Source organism: Aotus nancymaae, unplaced genomic scaffold (genome assembly GCF_030222135.1).
Source record: "Aotus nancymaae isolate 86718 unplaced genomic scaffold, 86718_ANA_hifiasm-v0.15.2.pri h1tg000002l, whole genome shotgun sequence".
NCBI lineage: Eukaryota > Metazoa > Chordata > Mammalia > Primates > Aotidae > Aotus > Aotus nancymaae.
The window spans coordinates 55,636,247-55,661,933 of NW_026988413.1; the positions used below are offsets into that span (position 1 = coordinate 55,636,247).

At 39.6% G+C, this 25,687-nt stretch overlaps 1 protein-coding gene and 1 pseudogene across 3 annotated transcripts in view; both read right to left on the minus strand.

Annotated features, from left to right (window-relative positions):
* Positions 1-25,687, minus strand: part of GSAP (gamma-secretase activating protein) — a 223,683-nt gene that overhangs the window by 169,661 nt on the left and 28,335 nt on the right. For 2 of the 3 annotated variants that reach the window (XM_064374846.1, XM_064374836.1), the window contains exon 2: positions 21,180-21,240. The exons of the other annotated variant lie outside the window; for it this stretch is intronic. In XM_064374846.1, coding sequence (XP_064230916.1) covers positions 21,180-21,187 — 8 coding nt within the window. In that variant the 5' untranslated portion in view covers positions 21,188-21,240. The remainder of the gene's footprint in view (positions 1-21,179; positions 21,241-25,687) is intronic. 3 annotated transcript variants of the gene reach the window in all.
* Positions 5,063-25,687, minus strand: part of LOC135274240 (Golgi-associated plant pathogenesis-related protein 1-like) — a 48,959-nt pseudogene continuing 28,334 nt past the window's right edge.

The window sequence follows — 25,687 nt, forward strand, 5'->3', positions numbered from 1 at the left end:
TAGAGACAGGGTTTCACCATGTTGGTCAGGATGGTCTCAATCGCCTGACCTAGTGATCTGCCTGCCTTGGCCTCCCAAAGTGCTAGGATTACAGGCATGAGCCACCACGCCTGATCAATCTGTGTATCTTTATATGGGTTAGATCCTGAAATATCCTCATAACAAAGCAGTTGCAGGCTATGAACATTATAGCCTGAGATATCCAAGATGGCTGATCACTAGCAGCTGGGGATTGTAGCTCTCAGTGAAAGTGCAGAGAATGAGAGGATGCCACACTTTCAGACGAATTTCTGTTGCTCACGGACCAGGAGATTCCCAGCGGAGGAACCCCAGGGGTCACCAGCGCGACTCTTGTGGCTGGCGCAGCGGTTCTTGTTGCAGAGTCAATGGGACTGGGTCCCCTTTTGGCCGATGTTTGGAGCTCCGGGAAGGCAGAGTCGCCTATTCAGCTGATTGAAGGACAGACTCAAGAAGGGAGCCAGATGGGAGATTCCCAGGCAGAAAAGCACCATCAATCTTAACACCGCTGTTTTGGCCAGCGCAATGGATTGCTGAGATTTTGGCGCTGGGAATCAACAAGTTGGATGTCCACTCAGAGACCTAATTAGAAAGTCGGTAATTACAAAGATGACAGATGAATAAATTTATAATGAAGGGAAGAAACCAGCCTAAAAAGGCAGAGAATATTCAAAATCAGAACGCCTCTCCCTCTATAGGGGATCACCGTTCCTCATCAGCAATGGAACAAGGCCTGATGGAGAACGAGTGTGTTCCATTAACAGAAGTAGGCTTCAAAAGGTGGATGATAAGAAACTTCTGTGAATTAAAAGAACAAGTTCTAACCCAATGCAAAGAAACTAAGAACTTTGAAAAAAGGTTTGATGAAATGCTAACGAGAATAGACAATTTAGAAAGGAATATAAGTGAATTAATGGAGCTGAAAAACACAATACGAGAACTTCGCAAAGCATGCACAAGTTTTAACAGTCGAATTGATCAAGCAGAAGAAAGGATATCAGAGGTCGAAGACCAACTTAATGAAATAAAACAAGAAGACAAGATTAGAGAAAAAAGGATAAAAAGGAATGAGGAAAGTCTCCAAGAAAAATGGGACTATGTGAAAAGACCTAATCTACGTTTGATAGGTGTACCTGAATGTGATGAAGAGAATGAATCCAAGTTGGAAAATACTCTTCAGGATATTATTCAGGAAAACTTTCCCAACCTAGTAAGGCAGGACAATATTCAACTCCAGGTAATACAGAGAACACCACAAAGATATTCCTCAAGAAGACCAAACTCAAGGCACATAATCATCAGATTCATTAGGGTTGAAATGAAGGAGAAAATACTAAGGGCAGCCAGAGAGAAAGGTCAGGTTACCCACAAAGGGAAGCCTATCAGACTTACAGCAGATCTCTCAGCAGAAACCCTACAAGCCAGAAAAGAGTGGGGGCCAATATTCAACATCCTTAAAGTAAAGAACTTTCAACCCATAATTTCATATCCAGCCAAACTAAGCTTAACAAGTGAAGGAAAAATAAAATCTTTTGTGAACAAGCAAGTACTTAGAGATGTCAGCACCACCAGGTCTGCTTTACAAGAGCTTCTGAAAGAAGCACTACACATATAAAGGAACAACCAGTATCAGCCTTTCCAAAAATATACCAAAAAGTAAACAGCATCAACATAACAAAGAATTTACAGCAACTAATGGGCAAAACAGCCAGCTAGCATCAAATGGCAGTATTAAACTCACATATATTATTATTAATCCTAAATTTAAATCAACTACATCCCCCAATCAAAAGATACAGACAGGCAAATTGGATAAAAAGCCAAAACTCATCAGCATGCTGCATCCAGACCCATCTCACATGCAATGATACACAAAGAGTCAAAACAAAGGGATGGAGGAAGATTTACCAACCAAACCGAGAGCAAAAATAAATAAATAAATAAAAAGCAGGAGTTGCAATTCTTGCCTCTGATAAAATAGACTTTAAAGCAACAAAGATCAAAAGAGGCAAAGAAGGACATTACATAATGGTAAAAGGATCAATGCAACAAGAAGAGCTAACGATCCTAAATATATATGCACCAAATACAGGAGCACCCAGATACATAAGAAAAGTTCTTAATGACTTATAAAGAGACTTAGACTCCCACACAATAATAGTGGGAGTGGGAGACTGCAACATCACATTGTCAATATTAGACAGATCAATGAGACAGAAAATTAACAAGGATATCTAGGACTTGAACTCAGATCCTGAACAAGTAAACTTAATAAATATTTATAGAACTCTCCACTTCAAATACATAAAACATACATTCTTATCAGTACCACATCACACCTATTCCAAAAGTGACTACATAATTGGTAGTAAATCACTCCTCAGTAATTGCATAGCATTTCATAGGTTTAAATGAAATATTGGTTGACTGTTGTTTGTTATTTTCTTCCCTTATTCCTTCCTGTCTCCATTGTTAAGCACAATTATTGGCATAAAAGAGGTTTTCAATACCCATTTCTAGACTGCATTCTAGCCTGGGCAGTAAAGCAATACTCCTGTTCTCTCTCCCTCTTTCTCTTCCTTTTTCTTCCTCTCCTTCATTCTTTTTTTTTCTTTCTTTCTTTCTTCCTTAAAAAAAAAAATTTATAAAAGGTAGAGGTTTAATAGACTTACAGCTCCACATGGCTGGGGAAGCTTCACTATCATGACAGAAGTTGAAGAAGGAACAGTCACATCTCACATGGTGACAGGCAGAGAGTGTGTACAAGGGAACTCCCCTATATAAATCTATTAGATCTTGTGAGACTTACTCGTGATCACAAGAACAGCATGTGAAAGACCTGTCCCCATGATTCAATTACCTCCCACTAGGTCCCTCCTAGACATAAGGGAATTACAGGAGCTAAAATTCAAGATGAGATTTGGGTGGGGACACAGCCAAACCATATCACCAAGATTACACAATCTCTCTAAGAACTTGCCACTTTCTAGAAGGAAGCAGGGAGTCTATCTTTCCCTCCTATCTCTCTGACCTCTTAAGTCTCTTTTTCGCTCTTCTCATTTTCTATGTTGATTTTGACATTCCTTATGATTTTGTCTTTTTGGCCCTCATCCCATGCTGTACAATCTCCTTAAGGTCATTCTGACTCATGGCTACATGCTAATGAACTCTTATCCAGGATGTACCACACACACCTCAAACTCAAAAGGTTCCCAACTGAACTTCTCAACCCAAACGGGTTCTTCCTTTGTTTAAAAAAAAAAAATTATAGAACAAAGCAAAGAAGAAATACCTTATGCAAGAGCAGTTTTTGCAACAGAATCCCTAGAAATTTCAGATCTTGACAGTGGAAAATTATAGCATGGAACTGCCCAAAGATATGTTGACAATTTCTTTCCCTCTCTTTTTAAAAATACATTTTCCAAATCATTTTCTTTAGATCAGACTCATTTTATTTTTCTTCGAGAGGTTAATATTTGAAAAGCTAGTGAATTAAGACTGGGCACAGTGGCTTGCACCTGTAATCCCAGCACTTTGTGAGGCCGAGGTGGGCGGATCACAAGGTCAGTAGTTTGAGGCCAATCTGGCCAACATGAAGAAACCCCATTTCGACTAAAAATACAAAAATTAGCGGGAAATGGTGGTGGGCATCTGTAATCCCAGCTACTCAGGAGGCTGAGGAAGGAGAATGGCTTGAACCTGGGAGGTAAAGGTTGCAGTGAGCCGAGATGGTGCCATTGCACTGTAGCCTGGGTGACAAAAGTGAAACTTCGCCTCAAAAAAATAAAAATAAAGGCCTGGTGTTGTGGCTCACGCCTGTATTCCCAGCACTTTGGTAGGCCAAGGCAGGCAGATCACGAGGTCAAGAAATCGAGACCATCCTGGCCAACATTGTGAAACCCTGTCTCTACTAAAAAATACAAAAATTAGCTGGGTGTGGTGGTGCACGCCTGTAGTCCCAGCTACTTGGGAGCCTGAGGCAGGAGAATTGCTGGAACCAGGAGGCGAAGGTTGCAGTGAGCCGAGATCAAACCACTGCACTCCAGCCTAGTGACAGAACAAGATTCGGTATCAAAAATAAATAAATAAATTAAAATAAATAAATAAAAATTAAAAAAGAAAAGTTAGTGAATTAAGTACAAATTAAAATTGAGTTTGAACTTAGTTGATTCACATTTTTCTCAAAATAGATTTAGAAGGCAGAACACAAAGCATAAAAATGAATCATCTACTTCAGAGGAAACAGATGACTATCAGTCATTGTGTAAAAACTACAGAAACTTGATACAGTTCAAGCTAACACTTAATATGCCCTCCTGTCAGGACCATTCATATACTCCTCTTTCTCTCCCATCTTCTGCCCCAGATGAAGAACAACCTCATTCACTCCTAATCAAATGACCAACTTGGCCTTTGGCCTTAGTAGGAAGTAAAAGCACCTCTTCCAGCATTGTATCAGCAGTATGTGACACATCTACCAGACCTGCAGCATAGTCTTAGAATGAGGAAGAAGTTTGTGGGTAGCCCAGGTGGGTAGAAAGGAGACAGAGAGAGCCACCTGTAAAGAACAATTGCATCTGATGTCACCTGTTCTTGGCTGAACCTGAATTTTATCAAGATCATAAAGTCCTCTGAGCCCTAGCTGGCTCACAACATATTTTCAAACTGGTTTGTTTTTCTTTAATCACTAAGTCCACAAAAATTTTTACAACCCTTCTTGTCTGGTGGTAAATATTCTGTTAAACAATGTTTGTATGGAAATAACCTAATTTGGACATAGAAGAAACAGAACTGAATTAGTTGAACAACAGGTTTGCTTGGTTCTCACGGTTGCATTGCACAACTTGGGCAAGGCATATCATGACATAAAAGATTGTTATAATTCTACCCGGAAACCCGGCTAGACCACCTAGGTACTTACAAAAGAAGTTCAGCCTCTACAACATAGGAATGATTTCTCTGACTTCAGGACACATGGCCTCTTGGATTCCATAACCATTTCTCAACTGGAGAATATATTAAATAAATTAGCACTTGCTTTTTGGTAGTTTTATAAAGAAAATTTATTGTTTTTTAAATAAAACAGAGTCCAAAATCATAGCTTAAAAAGAATGCATGCACACAAAGTTGAGAACACAGAAATGATCCAACAAGTAACAGTATCATTTGTATTTTGTTTGAAAAATAGCATATTTTAATTATTACATATAAAAATTTTACATTCCTAATAGAGTAAAAGTGAAACATTCAAGACCTCCTTTTACCTTTTTTTTTTCTTTTTGAGACAGGTTCTCTCACTCTGTCACACAGACTGGAGTGCAGTAGCATGATCACAGCTCACTGAGACCCCACCTCCCAGACTCAAGCAATCCTCTCATCTCAGCCTCCCAAGTAGCGGGAACTACAGTCAGGTCCCACCATATCTGAGTAATTTTTAAATTTTTTTGAGACGGAGTTTCATTCTCGTTGTCCAGGCTGGAGTGCAAAGACACTGTCTCAGCTTACTGCAACTTCTGCCTCCAGAGTTCAAGTGATTCTCGTCTATGTCTCCCAAGTAGCTGGGATTTCAGGCACCCGCCACCACATCCAGCTAATTTTTTTGTATTTTTAGAAGAGACAGTTTTTCACCATGTTGGCCAGGCTACCCTTGAACTCCTGATCTCAGGTGATCTGCCTGCCTCGGCCTCCCAAAGTCCTGGGATTACAGGTATGAGACACCACGCCCGGCCTGTGAAACCCCTTCTCTACTAAAAATACAAAAATTAGCTGAGAGTGGTGGCTCACCTTCATAGTCCCAGCTACTCAGGAGGCTGAGGCAGGAGAACCACTGGAACCAGAATCTCAGAGTGAGCCATCACACCACTGCACTCCAGCCTGGGAGACAGTGAGACTCCATCTCAAACAAAACAAAACAAAACAAAACAAAAACAGAAATGAAATGAGTCAGGAAAGTAGCATATTTAAAAATGAGTCTAACATTGTTATATAGGAATAATATAAAATTTACTAATCATGAGGTTATCTTTCCTCGGTTCTCAGTATTTGTTAAGATTTAGTTGTAGCAATGTTTCTACTTTGACTTTTCACATTTAAAAATACACACATTTCACAGAAATATAAGAAAAATAAAAGCTTATAGATACAGTACAAATTAATCGGAGATTCCAGGAAAAAGCAACCAAAATCTTTAAAGGACATATAATCAGACCTATAAGAACAAATTTTAAAAACTGAGCTTACTGTTCTACTCTGCATTTCAGAACTATTAGCATGAACTGTAATAAAACAGAAAACTTTTCAGATGAAGCCATGCAAATATTGTTTATATAATCAAAGATAATTTGCACTATAGTATCTAATGCTAAAATATCTAATACTAATAATAGATAGAATTTGCTTTATGAATATAATCTGCTAAACCCTTTATTATTACTTCTAAATTTATTTCCTTTGTTTTGTTAGTTTTTCAAAATTTACTTTAGATTCAGGGGGTACATGTGCAGGTTGGTTCCTGGATATATTGCATGATGCTGAGGTTTGGGGAACGAATGATCCCATCACCCAGGAACCTCCACCTCCAGAGTTCCAGCAATTCTTCTGCCTCAGCCTCCTGAGTAGCTGGGACTACAGGCACGTGTCACCATGCCTGGCTATTTTTGTATTTTTACAAAATACAAAATTTCACCATATTGGCCAGGCTGGTCTCAAACTCCTGACCTTGTGATCCACCAGCCTCGGCCTCCCAAAGTGCTGGGACTGCAGTATGTGGTTTTCTACTCCTGTATTAATTTGCTTAGGATGATCTCCGGTTCCACTCATGTTGCTGCAAAGGACATGATGTTGTTCTTTTTAATTGCACTGTAGTATTCCACAATGTATATGTACATTTTCTTTCTCCAATTCACTGTGGATGAGCACCTAGAATGATTTCATGTCTTTGATATTGTGAATAGTGCTGTGATGAACAAGTGAGACACATTGTATACAATGATTTGTTTTCTTTTGGATATATGACCAGTAAAGGAATTGCTGGGTTGAGTGTTAATTCACTTTTGAGTTCTTTGAGAATTCTCCAAACTGCTTTCCACAGTGGCTGAACTAATTTACATACCCACCAAAAGTGTATAAGCATTCCCTTTTCTCCACAGCCTCACCAGCATCTGTTACCTTTTTAACTTTTTAATAACAGCCATTCTGATTGGTGTGAGATGGTATCTCATTGTGGTTTTTGTGTGTGTCTGTGTATTTGAGATAGTTTCACTCTGTCACTCAAGCTGAAGTACGGTGGCACAGTCTTGGCTCACTGCAACCTCCTCCTCCTGAGTTCAAGCAATTCTCCTGCCTCAACCTCCTAAGTAGGTGGGATTACAGGCACACACCACCACACTGGGCTAATTTTTTTGTATTTTTAGTAGAGATGGGGTTTTATTTATTTATTTATTTATTTATTTTTTCACATTTAAATGAGGGTTTAATACTCTTAATTTTCTACCAGAAGTAGATTACGATGCATGAAGATCTCATAAAATGAACTTCATTTCTCAGCATCACAAACATTTGGAATACAAAAAGTCCAGGGATGGATATTAGAAGAAAGATACAAAAGAAGTTTGCTTAAAAATAACAAAAAATTTAAAAAACTGATTCCCTGCTCCCCCAAATCCAAATAATCATGGTCTAGGTAACCATCAGGGTAAATGCTTCATTTGCTCACTCTTGTAATAAGAATGAGCTCACATAGAACTGTATGTCCAAGTGTATATACCAGAGACACTCACATGCATCATACACACAAGCACATACACCCACAGGGGCAGACGCACAGCCAGGTTTTGGTTGTTCTATGCACTTCATATCCACATTCTTAAGTCTGCCACCTTCCCATTACATTTGACAAGTTACTTCTTTGGTGGCAGGATGTTTTCTTCAAAGAAGCCCTGGTTGACAACATTCCCTGCTGGGAAGTATCTAGCCAACACAAAGGAGGACCCATCACTTGCGGATGCCTTCCCCACTCCCATCTTCTTTGTGTTCTTCCATACTGTGGCCATGAAGTGTCCAGTCCCCAAGGTGAAGCCAGGCTGCTGGAAGTTATAGTTCTTGATTTCACTGTACCATCTATCAGCCACCTCCTTTCCTGCCTGATCGTAGGATGCCCATGCAAGGTTCTCCCCACACTGGCCACGGCTGGACTCTGGGCTATGCTTGAGGATCCTCGTACTGGCCAGGGCCTCAGAATACTGTTGAGCCTCCCGGTTGAGCTTCTTGCAGAGCTTCAGTTGGGAGGGACGCGGTGCTTCTGCCGGTACTCATTGTGGGCCTTCAGGACTCATTATGAAACTGTTTGGAAACTGACTTGCCCATGGCCAGCTCTGCGCGCTCCTCACTCCCAGCACAAGATGGGGTTTTAACATGTTGGTCAGGCTAGTCTCAAACTCCTGACCTCAGATGATCCACCTACCTTGGCCTCCCAAAGTGCTTTGGTATTACAGGCAGAACCACCATGCCCGGCCCTCACTGTGGTTTTGATTTGCATTTCTCTAATGATCAGTGACGTGGAACATTTTTTCATGTTTGTTGGCCACTTGTCTGTCTTCTTTTAGATGTGTCTGCTCATGTCTTTTGCCCATTTTTCAATAAGGTTTTTTGTTTGTTAAGTTCCTTACAGATTCTGGATATTAGAACTTTGTTGGATGCATAATTTGTGAATTATGCCTGTTTACTCTGGTGTTGTTTCTTTTGCTGTGCATAATAAGCTCTTTAGTTTAATTAGATCCCACTTGTCAATTTTTTTGTTGCAAGTGCTTTTGAGGACTTAATCATAAGTTCTTTCCCAAGATCTATGTCCAGAATAGACATTATAAACTATTTTATAATAGTTGTTTCTATTTCTGTGAAAAATGACATTGGTAGTTTCACAGGAATAGCATTGAATCTACAGATTGTTTTGGGCAGTATGGCCATTTAAATGATATTAACGCTTCTAATCCATGAGCATGAATTGTCATTTCCATTTGTTTGTGTGTGACCTGTGATTTCTCTCTTTCTTTCTTTCTCTCTTTCTTTTTTTTTTTTTTTTTTTTTGAGATGGAGTCTTGCTCTGTTGCCCAGGCTGGAGTGCAATGGTGTGATCTCAGATCACTGCAACCTCCACCTCCCGAGTTCAAGCTATTCTCCTGCCTCAGCCTCCAGAGTAGCTGGGACTATAGGTGCACACCACCACGCCTGGCTACTTTTTGTATTTTTTAAGTAGAGATGGGGTTTCACCATGTTGGCCAGGCTGTTCTCAAACTCCTGACCTCAGGTGATCCGCCTGCCTTGGCCTCCCAAAATGCTGGGATTACAGGCGTGAGCCACCGCATCTGGCCCTGTGATTTCTTGCAGCAGAGTTTTGTAGCTCTCCTTGCAGAGACCGTTCACCTCCTTGGGTGTACTCTGAGGTATTTTATTCTTTTGTGGATATTGTAAATGGGATTTTACTCTTGAGTTGGCACTAATTTTGAACATAATAGTTGTATAGAAATGCTACTGATTTTTGTACATTTAATCTTATATCCTGAAACTTTACTAAAGCAATTTTTCCAGGGGACTTTTAGCAGAGTCTTTAGGGTTTTCTAGGTATAGAATCATATCATCTGCAAAGTGAGATAGTTTGACTTTTTCTTTTCCTATCTGGATGTCTTTTCTTTCTTTCTCTTGCCTGACTGCTCTGGCTAGCATTTCCAGTATTATGCTGAATAGGAGTGGTGAGAGTGGGTATCTTTGTCTTGTTCTAGTTCTCAAGGGGAATGCTTCCAGCTTTTGCCTGTTCAGCATGATGTTGGCTGTGGGTGTCTCAGAGATGGTTCATTACTTTAATGTATGTTCCTTTGGTGCCTCTAGTCTGTTGAGGGTTTTTTTCTTTTTTTATCATGAAAGGCTGTTAGATTTTATCAAAGTTTTTCCATGTCTAATGAGATGATCATATGGTTTTTGTTTTCAATTCTGTTTATGTGGTGAATCACATTTATTGATCTGTGTATATTGAGCCAACCATGCATCACAGGAATGAAGCCTACTTGATCATGGTGAATTAACTTTTTGATGTGGTATTGGATTTGGTTGCTAGTATTTTGTTGAGGATTTTTGCGTCTATGTTTATTAGGAATACTGGCCTGTAGTTTTCTTGTTTCCTTATGTTTTTGCCAGGTTTTGGTATCAAGGTGGTGCTGGTTTCATAGAATGTGTTAGGAGGGAGTCCCTCCTCCTCAATTATTTGTAATACTTTCAGTAGAATTCATAATAAGCCCTTCTTTGTACATCTGGAGAATTCAGCTGTGAATCCATCTGGTCCTGGGCTTTTTGTTGATTGGTAGACTTTTTATTACTGTTTCAATATTGAAACTCAATATTGATCTGTTTGGGGTTTCAATTTCTTCCTGATTCAATCTTGGGAGGTTGTGTGTTCCAAGAATTTATCAATTTCTTCTAGATTTTCTAGTTTATGTGAGTAGAGCTGTTCACAGGAGTCTCTGAGAATCTTTTGTATTTCTTTGGGATCAGTTGTAATGGCACCTTATAGTTTCTGATTATGCTCATTCTAAACTTATTTCTAAACAGGCCTGAAAGGAGGCAATATTAGCCCCAACTGCTAATACTGTTCAGTAAAAAGCATTTTATTCTTTAATCAGTAGGTGCTTACTTTAAAAAGTAAATACTTGAGAAAAAAGTCTTTTTAAAATTATTCATACTTAAATGAAAAATATTTAATTAGATAATCACTTTTCTCCACTCTTAATAGCTAATAAGTAGTTATTTTGATGGGGAATGTGAGGAAGAGGGATAAAATAAATTGGGAGTACTAAAATTTCCAGGAGTGGCCAGCCTGAGCTGGGCATCAGAGTGGGATTACTGTCACTTAAAGGGCATGGTGGGCACATTACAATTTGTTCTGGCACTTCACATGGCAGTAGCCATTCCCTTGACAGTTTGGTAAGGCTCCCTAGTAACTGAAATTTGTCTAGCCTGTCCCAGTGGCACAGCAGGCAGAGCCAGGAGAAATATAATAGGATTATACATGGTAAATGCAGAGATGAACTTCCTGATTATAAGGATGAGAAACACTGAAACCAGCTCCTTACAGAGAGGGAGTTTGTGGAATCTGCAACCTGAAAGAGCCTCTCTCATAGGAAAAGTTCTCTGATAGAAGGCAGCTTTGTGGAGTGTGTACACTTAACTGGACATGGCTGAAGACAGTAGGGGAGAATGAGCTTTGCTTTGAATGAGAGGCAAAGGAGTTGTCTTTTTAAAAATTAAATACCGGGCCGGGAGCAGTGGCTCAAGCCTGTAATCCCAGCACTTTGGGAGGCCGAGGCGGGTGGATCACGAGGTCAAGAGATCGAGACCATCCTGGTCAACATGGTGAAACCCCGTCTCCACTAAAAATACAAAAAAAAAATTAGCTGGCCATGGTGGCGCGTGCCTGTAATCCCAGCTACTCAGGAGGCTGAGGCAGGAGAATTGCCTGAACCCAGGAGGCGGAGGTTGCGGTGAGCCGAGATCGCGCCATTGCACTCCAGCCTGGGTAACAAGAAGGAAATTCCGTCTCAATAAATAAATAAATAAATACATAAATACCATGAGTAAAGTATTCATTTCTGTCCAAAGCAAAAAAAGACTCTATGACATTACAAATGGTTTTTATTCTGCAAGAGATCTAGTAAACAGACCATCTAGAGAACCTTACAGTTCAGGCTTACAGATCTATTGATATTTCCTTTTAATGAGCAACTTCTTGTAATTGTTTTAGATAACAAAAGTACTTCCAAATGGAAACTGGTAAAGAATAGGCTAATTTTGGGGAACTTCATACTCTTAAGATATACCTTTATGATTTCTCTAAACTCCCAGGGTGCCCTCAACAGTTTTTAAGCATATAAAAATAGGGGAACAGAGAGAGATGTGGGTGGGGAGCCCAGGAAAGCACAAACACCTGGATCTTGTTTACTTTATTCACTGATGATTAGCCCACTGCCAGCGACATCCTTCTCTCCAGGCATTACCACAGCACCCTCTCCTTTACTTACTAAAATGTGAATGCCTACAACACACTCAGCAAAAAATTCAATTCAACTAATAATTTCACATCTTATCCTCATTTGAAAGCACATTAATATTATTGTACTTCACCATCAAGGCATGTGTATACCTATGTAACAATCCTGCACAATCTGCACATGTACCCCAGAACTTAAAGTATAATTAAAAAAAATTACTGTACTTCAGTTTCTACATCTGTAAAATTGGTGTGCTGGAGTAGTTGAACAAACTAGATGATCTGTGAAGTCTATTTCAATTCTAAGATTAGAAGTTTCTGTGGTCTCTCCAGGCTGACAGTGCTGCTTTTGGACTACGGAGTTAGATCCTGGCTCTGCCACTTTCCTAGTGAGCGACTTTGGGGAGGTTGCCTAACTCCCTTTGGAAACAGCTTCCTCATGTCATTGCTATCATTACCACACTCACTTGGTGCACTTTGTTGGCCAAGTTACTTGAGTCTGTTTCCTCACATATGAGGTGCTGTGAATGGGATTAAGAACACATAAAGATTCAGCATCCCTAATTTGAAATCCAAAATGCTCCAAAGTTTGAAACACCTGACCCCAAGTGATGAACTGCAGTAAAAATTCAGGCATATAAGGCAGAGTTTATTCAGCATCTCCAGGGGGAAAAAAGACCCTTCCCTCCCACTTCAGCTGCAATATATATTTTCTGTGCATGCCCAAATTCCTCCATGAAAGCACATCCATAAAATGTAATAAAATGACACGTGTAGGCTGGATGTGCCAATAGCAGTTTCCCCAAAATGCTCTACATGTGGTAAAGATCTATCTGCATTACTCCCTGTGTTTTCTTGCTTAGTCTCTATTCTGTGGTGTAAAGATATTGTTGAAAAGTGTTCAAAAGGCCTGCAGATACCAGAAAAAGAGGAAGCATTTATGTTTATAGTATAGCACAGAAAGTCAAGCTGTTGGAGAAACTTGACAGTGGTGCAGATGTGAAACATCGTGTGCTAGAAGAGTAAGGTGTTAGAATGACCACCATATATGACCTGAAACAACAGAAGGATAAACTATTGGAGTTCTATGCTAAAAATGATGATTAAAAATTGGCAAAAAACAGAAAACCACTGCATAAAACTAATGATTTTGATCGTGTATTGAAAGATTGGATCCATCAGCAATGCAGTGAACACTTGCCACTTAAAATGTCATGTGATCATGTAAAATTGAAGGGAACTGTGAATATTCAATGTATCTGGCTGCATTCACTTAAGAAAAGATACATTAATTTTTTTACAATTCGAGGTGATAAAGCATCTGCTGATCATAAAGCAGCAATGATTGATGAGCGTGCCAAAGTTATTGCTGATGAAAATCTGACACCAGAACAAGTCTATAAGGTTTATAAAACATCACTGTTTTGTGTTACTGCCCCAGGAAGACACTGACTACAGCTGATGAGATGACCCCTGTAGGAATTAAGGATGCCAAAGACAGAATAACTGTGCTGGGATGTCCTAATGCAGCATGCACACACATTGTAAACTTGCTGTGACAGGCAAAAGTTTGTGTCCCTCCTACTTTAAAGGAGTGGATTTCCTAACAGATCATTACGCTAACTGAAGTGCACAGATCACGAGGGACATATTTTCCGATTGGTTTCCCAACGTTTTGTACCAGAGACTCAAGCTTTCTTCAGGGAAGCTGAACTAGATGATGACCACAAGATTTTGTTATTCATGACAACTGTTCTATTCATCCTCGTGCTGAAATTCTCATCAAAAATGTTTATGCCATCTACGATCCTCAACATGTGACTATTAATTCAGCCATGTGGCCAGGGTATCCTTAGATCAACAAAGAGTAAATATGAAAACACCTTCCTGAACAGTATTCTAGCAGCAGTGAAGACAGAGATGTGTGGGTGTGGAAGGTTTGCAAAACGAGTTTAGCATGAAAGATTCCATACATGCTATTGCCAATGCTTGGAAGACAGTGACTAAAGATACAGTTTTGCAGGAGAAGATCCAAGATGGCCACTTAGGAGCAGCTCAGGATTGCAGCTCCCAGTGAAAACACAGAGGGTGAGTGGACACCGCATTTCCAGATGGATTTTTATTGCCCACAGACCAGGAGAATCCCAGGCGGAGGAGCCCCATGGGTCACCAGCTTGGCTGTTTTGGCCCATGCGGCTGTTTTGGCCGGCTTAGCTGTTTTGCCGGCGCTCCGGCAAGGCAGTTCTCCATACAAAACACACTGATCTGGGTCTGGCAAGTGGAGGTCCGGGAAGCCACAGTTGCCCATTCATCTGATTAAAAAAGGGGACTGAAACAGGGAGCCAGGCCAGGAGATTCCCAGGCGAAAAAAAAAAGCACCACGAATCTCAGCGCTCCTGTTTCAGCCAGCTCAGTGAGTCGCCGCACAGGAAAGCACACAGATCCCGGCACCTTTTCAGCAGGCGAGAGTTGACTGTTCAACTAAAAGACAAAAAAAGGCTCTGAGACAGGGAGCCAGGTGATCAGGCTCAGCTGGTCCCATCCCCCAGCTACACACACACACAAAACAGCAATTGGAAACACTCTGGGTTAAGAGCTTCACAGCAAGCACAACTGAACCTGGGACGGTCCAGCTCTGTGGGGGAGGGGCGTACACCATTACCGAGGTACTCCACCACTACGGAGGAGTCTGACTTTGCTGAGGCAGCCTGCCATTGCCGAGGCAACCCACCATTACAGAGAGAGTACACCATTACAGAGGTGGGCCACCATTGCCAAGGCAGTTCTAACTACACCCATATAAACGGGACTGCAGGGAAGTTCACATGGCAGCTGGGCGGAGCCCACAGCAGCTCAGCAAAGCCTCTGCAGGCAGACAGTGACTAGCCTGCCTCCTTGCTGGGCAGGGCAGCCCTGAAAAAAAGGCAGCAGAATAACGGAAATTCCTAAATAAAGCCCTAACTCCCCAGGACAGAGCACCTGGGGGAAAAAAAAGGGGTGTATGAGTTCAGCTGCAGCAGACTTAAACGTACCTGCCCAGCAGCTCTGAATGAACAATGGAGCTCACAGCTCAGTGTCTGAGCCCCTATAAAGGACAGTCTGTCTCCTCAAACAGCTCCCTGACTCCCGTATATACAAAGAGTCACCTCACAAAGGAGAGATCAGACTGACATTTGGCGGGCATCCTTCTGGGAGAAAGATAGCAGAAGAAGAAACTGGTAGCAACCCTTACTGTTCTGCAGCTGCTGCAGATGACCCCAGGCAAGCAGGGCCTGGAGTGAACCTCAGCAGTCCTACAGCAGAGGGGCCAGACTATTAGAAGGAAAATTAAGCAACAGAAATAACTTCATCATCAGCAAACTAGACGTCCACTCAGAGACCCAATCTAAAAGTCAGCAATGACAAAGACCACAGGTGGATAAATCCACAAACATGGGAAGAAACCAGTGCAAAAAGGATGAAAACACCCAAAACCAGAACAGCTCTTCTTCTACAAAGGATCACAACTCCTCGCCAGCAAGAGAACAAGGCTGGATGGAGAAAGAGTGTGATGAAATGACAGAATCAGGCTTCAGAAGGTGGGTAATAAGAAACTTCTGTGAGCTAAAAGAACATGTTCTAACCCAATGCAAAGAAATCAAGAACGTTGAAAAAGATTTGAGGAAATGCTAATGAGAATGGACAACTTAGAGAGGAATATAAATGAATTGATGGAGCTGAAAAACACAACATGAGAACTTCGCGAAGCATGTACAAGTTTCAACAGCCGAATCGACCAAGCAGAAGAAAGGATAATAGAGGTCGAAGATCAACTCAATGAAATAAAACGAGAAGGCAAGATTAGAGAAAACAGGGTAAAAAGGAATGAACAAAGTCAACAAGAAATATGGGACTATGTGAAAAGACCTAATCTACGTTGGATAGGTGTACCTGAATGTGACGAAGAGAAAGAATCCAAGCTGGAAAATACTCTTCAGGATTTTATCCTGAAGATAACTTCAGGAAGTTATCCAGGAAAACTTCCCCAACCTAGAAAGGCAGGCCAATATTCAAGTCCAGGAAATACAGAGAACACCACAAAGATATTCCTCAAGAAGAGCAACCCCAAGGAACATAATCGTCAGATTCACCAGGGTTGAAATGAAGGAGAAAATGCTAAGGGGAGCCAGAGAGAAAGGTCAGGTTACGCACAAAGGGAAGCCCATCAGACTCACAGCAGATCTCTCAGCAGAAACCCTACAAGCCAGAAGACAGTGGGGGCCAATATTCAACATCCTTAAAGAAAAGAACTTTCAACCCATAATTTCATATCCAGCCAAACTAAGCTCCATAAGTGAAGAAGAAATAAAATCCTTTGCGAACAAGCAAATACTCAGAGATTTCACCACCACCAGGCCTGCTTTACAAGAGCTCCTGAAAGAGGCACTACACATAGAAAAGAACAACCAGTACCAGCCACTCCAAAAACATACCAAATGGTAAAGAGCACCAATACAATGAAGAATCTGCATCAACTAACGGGCAAAACAGCCAGCTAGCATCAAAATGGCAGTATTAAATTCACACATAACAATATTAACCCTAAATGTAAATGGACTAAATGCCCCAATCAAAAGACACAGAATGGCAAATTGGATAAAAAGCCAAAACCCATCGGTGTGCTGTATCATGGAAACGCATCTCACATGCAAGGATACACAAAGGCTCAAAATAAAGGGATAGAGAAAGATTTACCAAGCAAACGGAGAGCAAAAGAAAAGCAGGAGTTGCAATTCTCATCCCTGATAAAACAGACTTTAAAGCAACAAAGATCAAAAGAGACAAAGAAGGACATTACATAATGGTAAAAGGATCAATGCAACAAGAAGAGCTAACCATCCAAAATATATATGCACCTAATACAGGAGCACCCAGATACATAAGGCAAGTTCTAAATGACTTACAAAGAGACTTAGACTCCCACACAATAACAATGGGAGACTTTAACATCGCATTGTCAATATTAGACAGATCAACGAGACAGAAAATTAACAAGGATATCCAGGACTTGAACTCAGACCTGGACCAAGCAAACCTAATAGACATTTACAGAACTCTCCACCCCAAATCCACAGAATATACATTCTTCTCAGCACCACATCACACCTACTCTAAAATTGACCACATAATTCAAAGTAAATCACTCCTCAGCAAATGCAAAATAATGGAAATCATAACAAACAGTCTCTCAGACCACAGTGCAATCAAGTTAGAACTCAGAATTCAGAAACTAACTCAGAACTGCACAGCTTCATGGAAACTGAACAACTGGCTCTTGAATGTTGACTGGATAAACAATGAAATGAAGGCAGAAATAAAGATGTTCTTCAAAACCAACGAGAACAAAGACACAACATACCAGAATCTCTGGGACACATTTAAAGCAGTCTCTAGAGGAAAATATATAGCACTAAGTGCCCACAAGAGAAGCAAGGAGAGATCTAAAATTGACACCCTATCAGCAAAATTGAAAGAACTAGAGGAGCAAGATCAAAAAAACTCAAAACGTAGCAGAAGAGAAGAAATAACTAAGATCAGAGCAGAACTGAAGGAGACAGAGACACAAAATACCCTTCAAAAAATCAATAAATCCAGGAGCTGGTTTTTTGAAAAGGCCAACAAAATAGACCACTAACCAGATTAATAAAAAAGAAAGAGAGAATAATCAAATAGGTACAATAAAAAACGATAAAGGGGATATCACCACAGATTCCACAGAAATTCAAACCATCATCAGAGATTATTACAAGCAACTCTATGTGCATAAACTAGTAAACCTGGAAGAAATGGATAAATTCCTGGACACTTGCCTTCTCCCAAGCCTAAACCAGCAAGACGCCGAAACCCTGAATAGACCAATAACAAGGTCTGAAGTTGAGGCAGCAATTAAGAGCCTACCATCCAAAAAAAGCCCAGTTCCAGATGGGCTCACAGCCAAATTCTACCAGACATACAAAGAGGAGCTGGTACCATTCCTTCTGAAACTATTCCAAATAATCCAAAAAGAGGGAGTCCTTCCCAAATCATTTTATAAGACCAACATCATCCTGATACCAAAACCCAGCAGAGACTCAACAAGAAAAGAAAACTTCAGGCCAATATCCATGAACATAGATGCAAAAATCTTCAATAAAATACTGGCAAGCCGATTGCAACAGCACATCAAAAAGCTTATCCACCACGATCAAGTAGGATTCTTCATCCCGGGGATGCAAGGCTGGTTCAACATACACAAGTCTATAAACGTAATTCACCACATAAACAGAATCAAAGACAAAAACCACATGATTATCTCAATTGATGCAGAGAAGACCTTTGACAAAATTCAACAGCACTTTATGCTAATAACCCTCAATAAACTAGTTATTGATGGAACGTATCTCAAAATAATAAAAGCTATTTACAACAAAGCAACAGCCAATATCATACTGAATGGGCAAAAACTGGAAGCGTTCCCTTTGAAATCTGGCACTAGACAAGGATGCCCTCTCTCACCACTCCTATTCAATATAGTACTGGAAGTTCTAGCCAGAGCAATCAGGCAAGAAAAAGAAATAAAGCGTATTCGATTAGGAAAGGAGGAAGTCAAATTGTCTCTATTTGCAGACGACATGATTGTATATCTAGAAGACCCCATTGTCTCAGCCCAAAATCTCCTGAAACTGATAAGCAACTTCAGCAAAGTCTCAGGATACAAAATCAATGTGCAAAAATCACAAGCATTCCTATACACCAATAACAGACTTAAAGAGAGCCAAATCAAGAACCAACTGCCATTCACAATTGCTACAAAGAGTATAAAATACCTAAAAATACAACTAACATGGAACATAAAGGACCTCTTCAAGGAGAACTACAAACCACTGCTCAACGAAATAAGAGAGGACACAAACAGATGGAGAATCATTGTTTGGAAGGTATAACCAAGCAGCTCATGGTTAGGAAGAATCATTATCATGAAAATGGCCATACTGCCCAAAGTAATTTACAGATTCAACGCTATCCCCATCAAGCTACCAATGATCTTCTTCACAGAACTGGAAAAAACCACCTTAAACTTCATATGGAACCAAAAGGGAGCCTGCACAGCCAAGTCAATTCTAAGCAAAAAGAACAAAGTGGGAGGCATCACACTACCGGACTTCAAACTATACTACAAGGCTACAGTAATCAAAACAGCATGGCACTGGTACCAAAACAGAGATATAGATCAATGTAACAGAACAGAGGCCTCGGAGGCAACACAACATATCTACAACCATCCGATCTTTGACAAACCTGACAAAAACAAGCAGTGGGGAAAGGATTCCCTGTTAAATAAATGGTGTTGGGAAAACTGGCTAGCCATGTGCAGAAAGCAGAAATTGGACCCCTTCCTGACACCTTACACTAACATTAACTCCAGATGGATTAAAGACTGAAACATAAGACCTAACACCATAAAAACCCTAGAAGAAAATCTAGGCAAAACCATTCAGGACATAGGCGTAGGCAAGGACTTCATGACCAAAACACCGAAAGCATTGACAACAAAAGCCAAAATAGACAAATGGGACCCGATCAAACTCCACAGCTTCTGCATGGCAAAAGAAACAGTCATTAGAGTGAATTGGCAAACAACAGAATGGGAAAAAATTTTCGCAGTTTACCCATCTGACAAAGGACTGATATCCAGAATTTACCACGAACTAAAGCAGATTTACAAGACAAAAACAAACAAGCCCATTCAAAAGTGTGTGAAGGATATGAACAGACACTTTACAAAAGAAGACATACATGAGGCCAACAAGCATATGAAAAAATGCTCATCATCACTGGTCATTAGAGAAATGCAAATCAAAACTACATTGAGATACTATCTCATGCCAGTTAGAATGGCGATCATTAAAAAATCTGGAGACAACAGATGCTGGAGAGGATGTGGAGAAATAGGAACACTTTTACACTGTTGGTGGGAGTGTAAATTAGTTCAACCACTGTGGAAGACAGTGTGGCGATTCCTCAAGGACCTAGAAATAGAAATTCCATTTGACCCAGCAATTCCATTACTGGGTATATATCCAAAGGATTATAAATCATTCTACTATAAGGACACATGCACACGAATGTTCATTGCAGCACAGTTTACAATAGCAAAGACCTGGAACCAACCCAAATGCCCATCTATGATAGACTGGACAGGGAAAATGTGGCACATATACACCATGGAATACTATGCAGTCATAAAAAACGATGAGTTCATGTCCTTTGTAGGGACATGGATGAAGCTGGAAACCATCATTCTCAGCAAACTGACACAAGAACACAAAATCAAACACCGCATGTTCTCACTCATAGGCGGGTGTTGAACAATCAGAACACATGGACACAGGGAGGGGAGCACTACACACTGGGGTCTGTTGGGGGAAATAGGGGAGGGGACAGCGGGGGGGTGGGGAGTAGGGGAGAGATATCATGGAGAAAAATGCCAGATATAGGTGAAGGGGAGGAAGGCAGCAAATCACAGTGCCACATGTGTACCTATGCAACAATCTTGCATGTTCTTCACATGTACCCCAAAACCTAAAATACAATAAAAAAAAAAAGATACAATTTTGCATGCCTGCAATCTCTAACCTGTGACTATATGCAGTGAAGATGATGAACAAAGTAGTTACTTTGAGGGATTTCATATGTCAAGTTAGGACAAAATGGATGTCTGACCTCCTTATGTATGCAAAATAATATACCTTCAGAATTCATCAGCAAGCTGAGAGAAGTAGATATCAAAGAAGCTTTTAACATTGACAGTGAGCCTCCAGTTGTTCACTGACCAATGTTGAAATAGCTGAAATGGTTCTGGATCAAGATGATCACAGTAATAGTGATGATGAAGATGATGTCATTAACGCCAAAGAAAAGATGCCTATAGAAGGCATAGTTAAAATGTATGATGGATTATTGAAGGACTAGAGCAGTATACATTCATAATTGAACAAGAAGTCATATCAGTTTATAAAATGAAAGAGAAAATTCTAAGACAAAAACCATTGTTTATGAGGCAGATAACTCTGGAGGAAATTTTTTAAAAAGCCATTTAGCAGATTACCTAATCATCCCTAGAGCACCCACTTCCTGGTCCTTCAGGTGCTTCTAATGTTTCTTCTCACCTAAAAAAATAAAATGAAATACAGTGTACAGTCACCTTTTAATCAAAACACAGCATCATAGATGGAGATGGTAAGCCTGCTGTTGCTTGTGGTTGCTGTTATTTAGCAGCCAGTACAGGTATTCTGGTGATACTACTGTGCTGCTTAGTCATCCTGAACACATTATTTTACTGTATTAATGGCAGGTCATATATTTTTACTGTTAAGCATTTACATGTGGATAAGTGTAAGAAAATGATGGCTCTTTGGTAGCAAATACATTCAGAGTCAGGAATGCTGGTGATGACAAACAACCACATATTTCCACATGAGTGGCTGAGATAGTGACACCTTTACTTTCTCATGGTTCAATGTATACTAACTTTGTTCATGCACAAAACTATTTAAAATACTGTATAAAATTACCTTTAGGCTATATATATATATATAAGGTGTATATGAAACATAAATGAATTTCGTGTTTACACTGGGTCCTATCCCCAAAATATCCCAATTATGTATATGCAAGTATTTAGAAATCTGAAAAAATTCAAAATCGGAAACATTTCTGGTCCTAAGCATTTTGGATAAGGGATATTCAACATGTAAAATCTATTACAAATGTCCACATAATGCCTCATACTGTCTCTCATAGGAGAGCCTCTATAAAGTTAATGTCATCCTTTTTGCTTACTGTCTTTGGAGAGGTTCCTTATATATTTCAAACTAATATCACACAAAGTTTCCCACTAAAACAAAGGACAGGAGTTGAGAAAATAGTTAGGTTTATGCTTTGGAGTTAAATATAGGTCTTGCATTTCAACATTTTACTTTTCATTTTTTTTACCCATTATGATTAAAACCACCTGGCACATATGTTAGCTGTCTGGGCTCCCAAAGCCAATGTTCAAAATAAATACATATTAACTTGACCAGAAACACCTGCTTTTATCAGAAATACAAATGGCTGGTTTAAATAGCCAGATAAATTTTATAAGAGTCTGAAACTTTTTCTAGATATTTTAAATTCCTTGACTATTAACAATATAAAATGTTTGTATTACTAGAAATATAAAATGTTCTTCTAAAACTAGACTCATGTAGTTTTCCTTTTATTTAGACAACAAATATTTATTGAACAACTATAGTATGAAAACAATGACAATAAACATGCACATGAAGACCTCATTATGAACAAGCATGCAAAAAAAGGAAAGATCATTTTGTGACCAATTATTGTGGTCACAAAATAACTGTGACCAATTATTGTAGGCACAAAATAGTTGTAACCAGTTATGTTATTGTGATCAATTATTTTGGAATTAGGATGTGTATTTAAAGAAATAAAATGTGTGTGAATAATTCTGAGATGAGAAGTTAGGGAAAATGTGACTATAATTCATACCTATAACTTTACAAACTGCATTATTCCTGTTGCCTCTTAAAATGAATGCTGTGCACTTATTTCCATCTGACAGGCATGGATGGATACTGGCCAAACATGCATTCACTCCAAATATAGCTTGCTAGTTACAAAAATAATTTTAAAGAATAATTTAGAAAACATACAAGTACTATACTTCACAAAAAATCTTTCTCAATGAGTATTTGAATAAATAGTAAAAAAAAATCTGCCCCAAAGTTAATTATGTTTTCAAAACAAAAAAATAATGTTTTAAAATGCTAGAGCAAAGAGGAAAAGAAGGGCCTTCATGGAGCTCTCAAGCTCTCTATTAGAGTCTCTCTGCAGGAAGAGCCATTCTACTAAAATGGCAGCCTAAACCATTCCACAAAATTCTCATTTTCACTACCATGTTTTAATTTTCTCCATAAAATTTATCACAGCTGGCATAATATATATGGTAGCTGATATGGTTTGGCTGTGCACCCACCCAAATCTCATCCTGAACTGTAATTCCCACAATTCCAATGTGTCTTGGTAGGACCCCGGTGGGAAGTAATTGAATTATAGGGCGGGTCTTTCCTGTGCTGTTCTCATAATAGTGAGTAAGTCTCACAAGATCTGTTGGCTTTAAAAACAAAGCTTTGCTCGCACAAGTTCTCTCTTTGCCTGCTGCCATCCATGTAAGATGTGACTTGCTCCTCCTTGCCTTCCACTATGGTTGTGAGGCATCCCCAGCCATGTGGAACTCTAAGTCCAATAAACCTCTTTCTTTTGTAAATTGCCCAGTCTCGGTATGTCTTTATCAGCAGCATGAAAATGGAGTAATAAGGTAAATTGATACCAATAGAGTGGGGTGCTACTGAAAAGATACCAGAAAATGTGGAAGCAACTTTGGAACTGGGTGATAGGCAGAGGTTGGAACAGCTTGGAGGGCTCAGAATAAGACAGGAAAATGTGGGAAAGTTTGGAACTCCCTAGAGACTTGTTGAATGGCTTTGACCAAAATGCTGATAATGATATGGACAATAAAATCCAGGCTGAGGTGGTCTTAGATGGAGGTGAGGAACTTGTTGGGTACTGGAGCAAAGGTGACTCTTGATGTTTTGGCAAAGAGACTGGCAGCATTTTGCCCCTGCCCTAGAGATTTGTGGAGCTTTGAACTTGAGAGAGATGATTTAGGGTATCTGGCAGAAGAAATTTCTAAGCAGCAAAGCATTCATGATGTGACTTGGGTGCTGTTAAAGGCATTCAGTTTTATAAGGGAAGCAGAGCATAAAAGTTTGGAAAATTTGCAGGCTGACAATATGATAGAAAGGAAAATCCCATTTTCGGAGGAGAAATTCAAGCCAGGTGCAGAAATTAGAGGGTTCAAGCAGATAAATGAAGTTATGTGACTTATAAAAGGATCATTGGACACTCTGTGGCGAATAGATAGTACTGAGGCAAAGGTAGAATGAGAAGACCAAGCAAAAAATGGTATAATCAAGAGGTGATGATTATTTGAAGCTGGCAGTGGAAGTGGAAGTAGCAGGCAGTGGATTTCAATCTTTAGCATCTGAGGCAAAGACAACAGACAGCATTATAGAGAATGTTCAACCAGCTCCCACAATTACAGAAAGTCAGATCCCTGTAACAAATCCCTTTCTTAATAAATAGAAGGAGAGAGTAGTGCGGGGGGACAGGAATAGAATATGGGGAGGGAGAGGGAATATTTATAATACACATTATATGTATTATGTATGTATCTCTCCTCATAGTTCTACTCTCTGATTGGATCCTGAATGATACAGGAAGTGAGGTAATAAAATAAAGATAATCTAATCACTGACTTGCTGGGAGTAGAGAAGTCTAAAGGAGATGGAAGAACTAAGCATGACTGGATTGGATGACTGGATGGATGATGGTGGCATTCATGACTCATGTAGTTTTGTTGAAGCTTTTTACTTTTTAACTGCATATCTTCACCTTGCTATAGGTAAAAATTATCTATAGATTTCATGAAAATTTTAGTTGAATATAGAATTTAATATGTATATACTCAGAGGGTTAATTAATAGTAAGTATAACCCTTCCTTAGGTGGATATTCACATTATATATAAACACTTAGGGATCATCTAAAGATGCAATAAATTCATGAAAATTCTAGGGCATGTACAGAATAGGCATATATGTCATAACATCAGTAAATACTTGCTGAATAAATGAAAATCAGAGATTTCAGAAGGTTTGTGAGTCTTAAAAATGTGTTGCATTCAATATTTTTGTTTGTTTACTATGTGGGATACTTTAAGAGGCACAGAAATTACTAAGTCTATTACTAGTCACATTACCATTACCCCAAAATGACAAAGTCCATTTACATTTCTTCAGCTTTCATAGAAATCTATTGAACATTATGTTCTCAAACTTTTGCCAAAAGCCTATGTGGAAATGACCAAGTAAGGAATGTTTTGGTATTTTTTATTAAATTGCAATTTGATAATTGTGTTTGTTCAATGTCCTTAACAGGATCTGTGTGGTAAATCGTTCTTAAACTTCAATGCTAGGCAATATTTATTTCTTCTTATCAATTAGTATGTTTCATTTTAGTAGTTGATAAGAACTATGCAATTTAAATTTATCTTTTTACCAGAAGTTAAGAGTTAAGTATGCTACAATTTTTTTTTTAGCTGAAGTCTCGCTTTGTCACCCAGGCTGGAGTACAATGGTGTAATCTCGGCTGACTGCAATCTTCGCCTCCTGGATTCAAGCGATTCTTCCTGCCTCAGCCTCCCAAGTAGATGGGATTACAGGCACCCGCCACCACACCTGGCTAATTTTTGAATTTTTGGTACAGATGGGGTTTCACCATGTTGGCCAGGCTGGTCTTGAACTCCTGACCTCAGGTGATCCACCCGCCTTGGCCTCCCAAGGTTTTCTACTAAATTTTAACAGCTATTCATGCTTAAGATTTCAGGTTAGTAATTCACTATCCCTACACCTTCCAGTTCCACCATTCCATTCATAAACTAAATGTTGTTCTTTTCCCATTTTTTTTTAAAAACATACATCTCTATACTTCA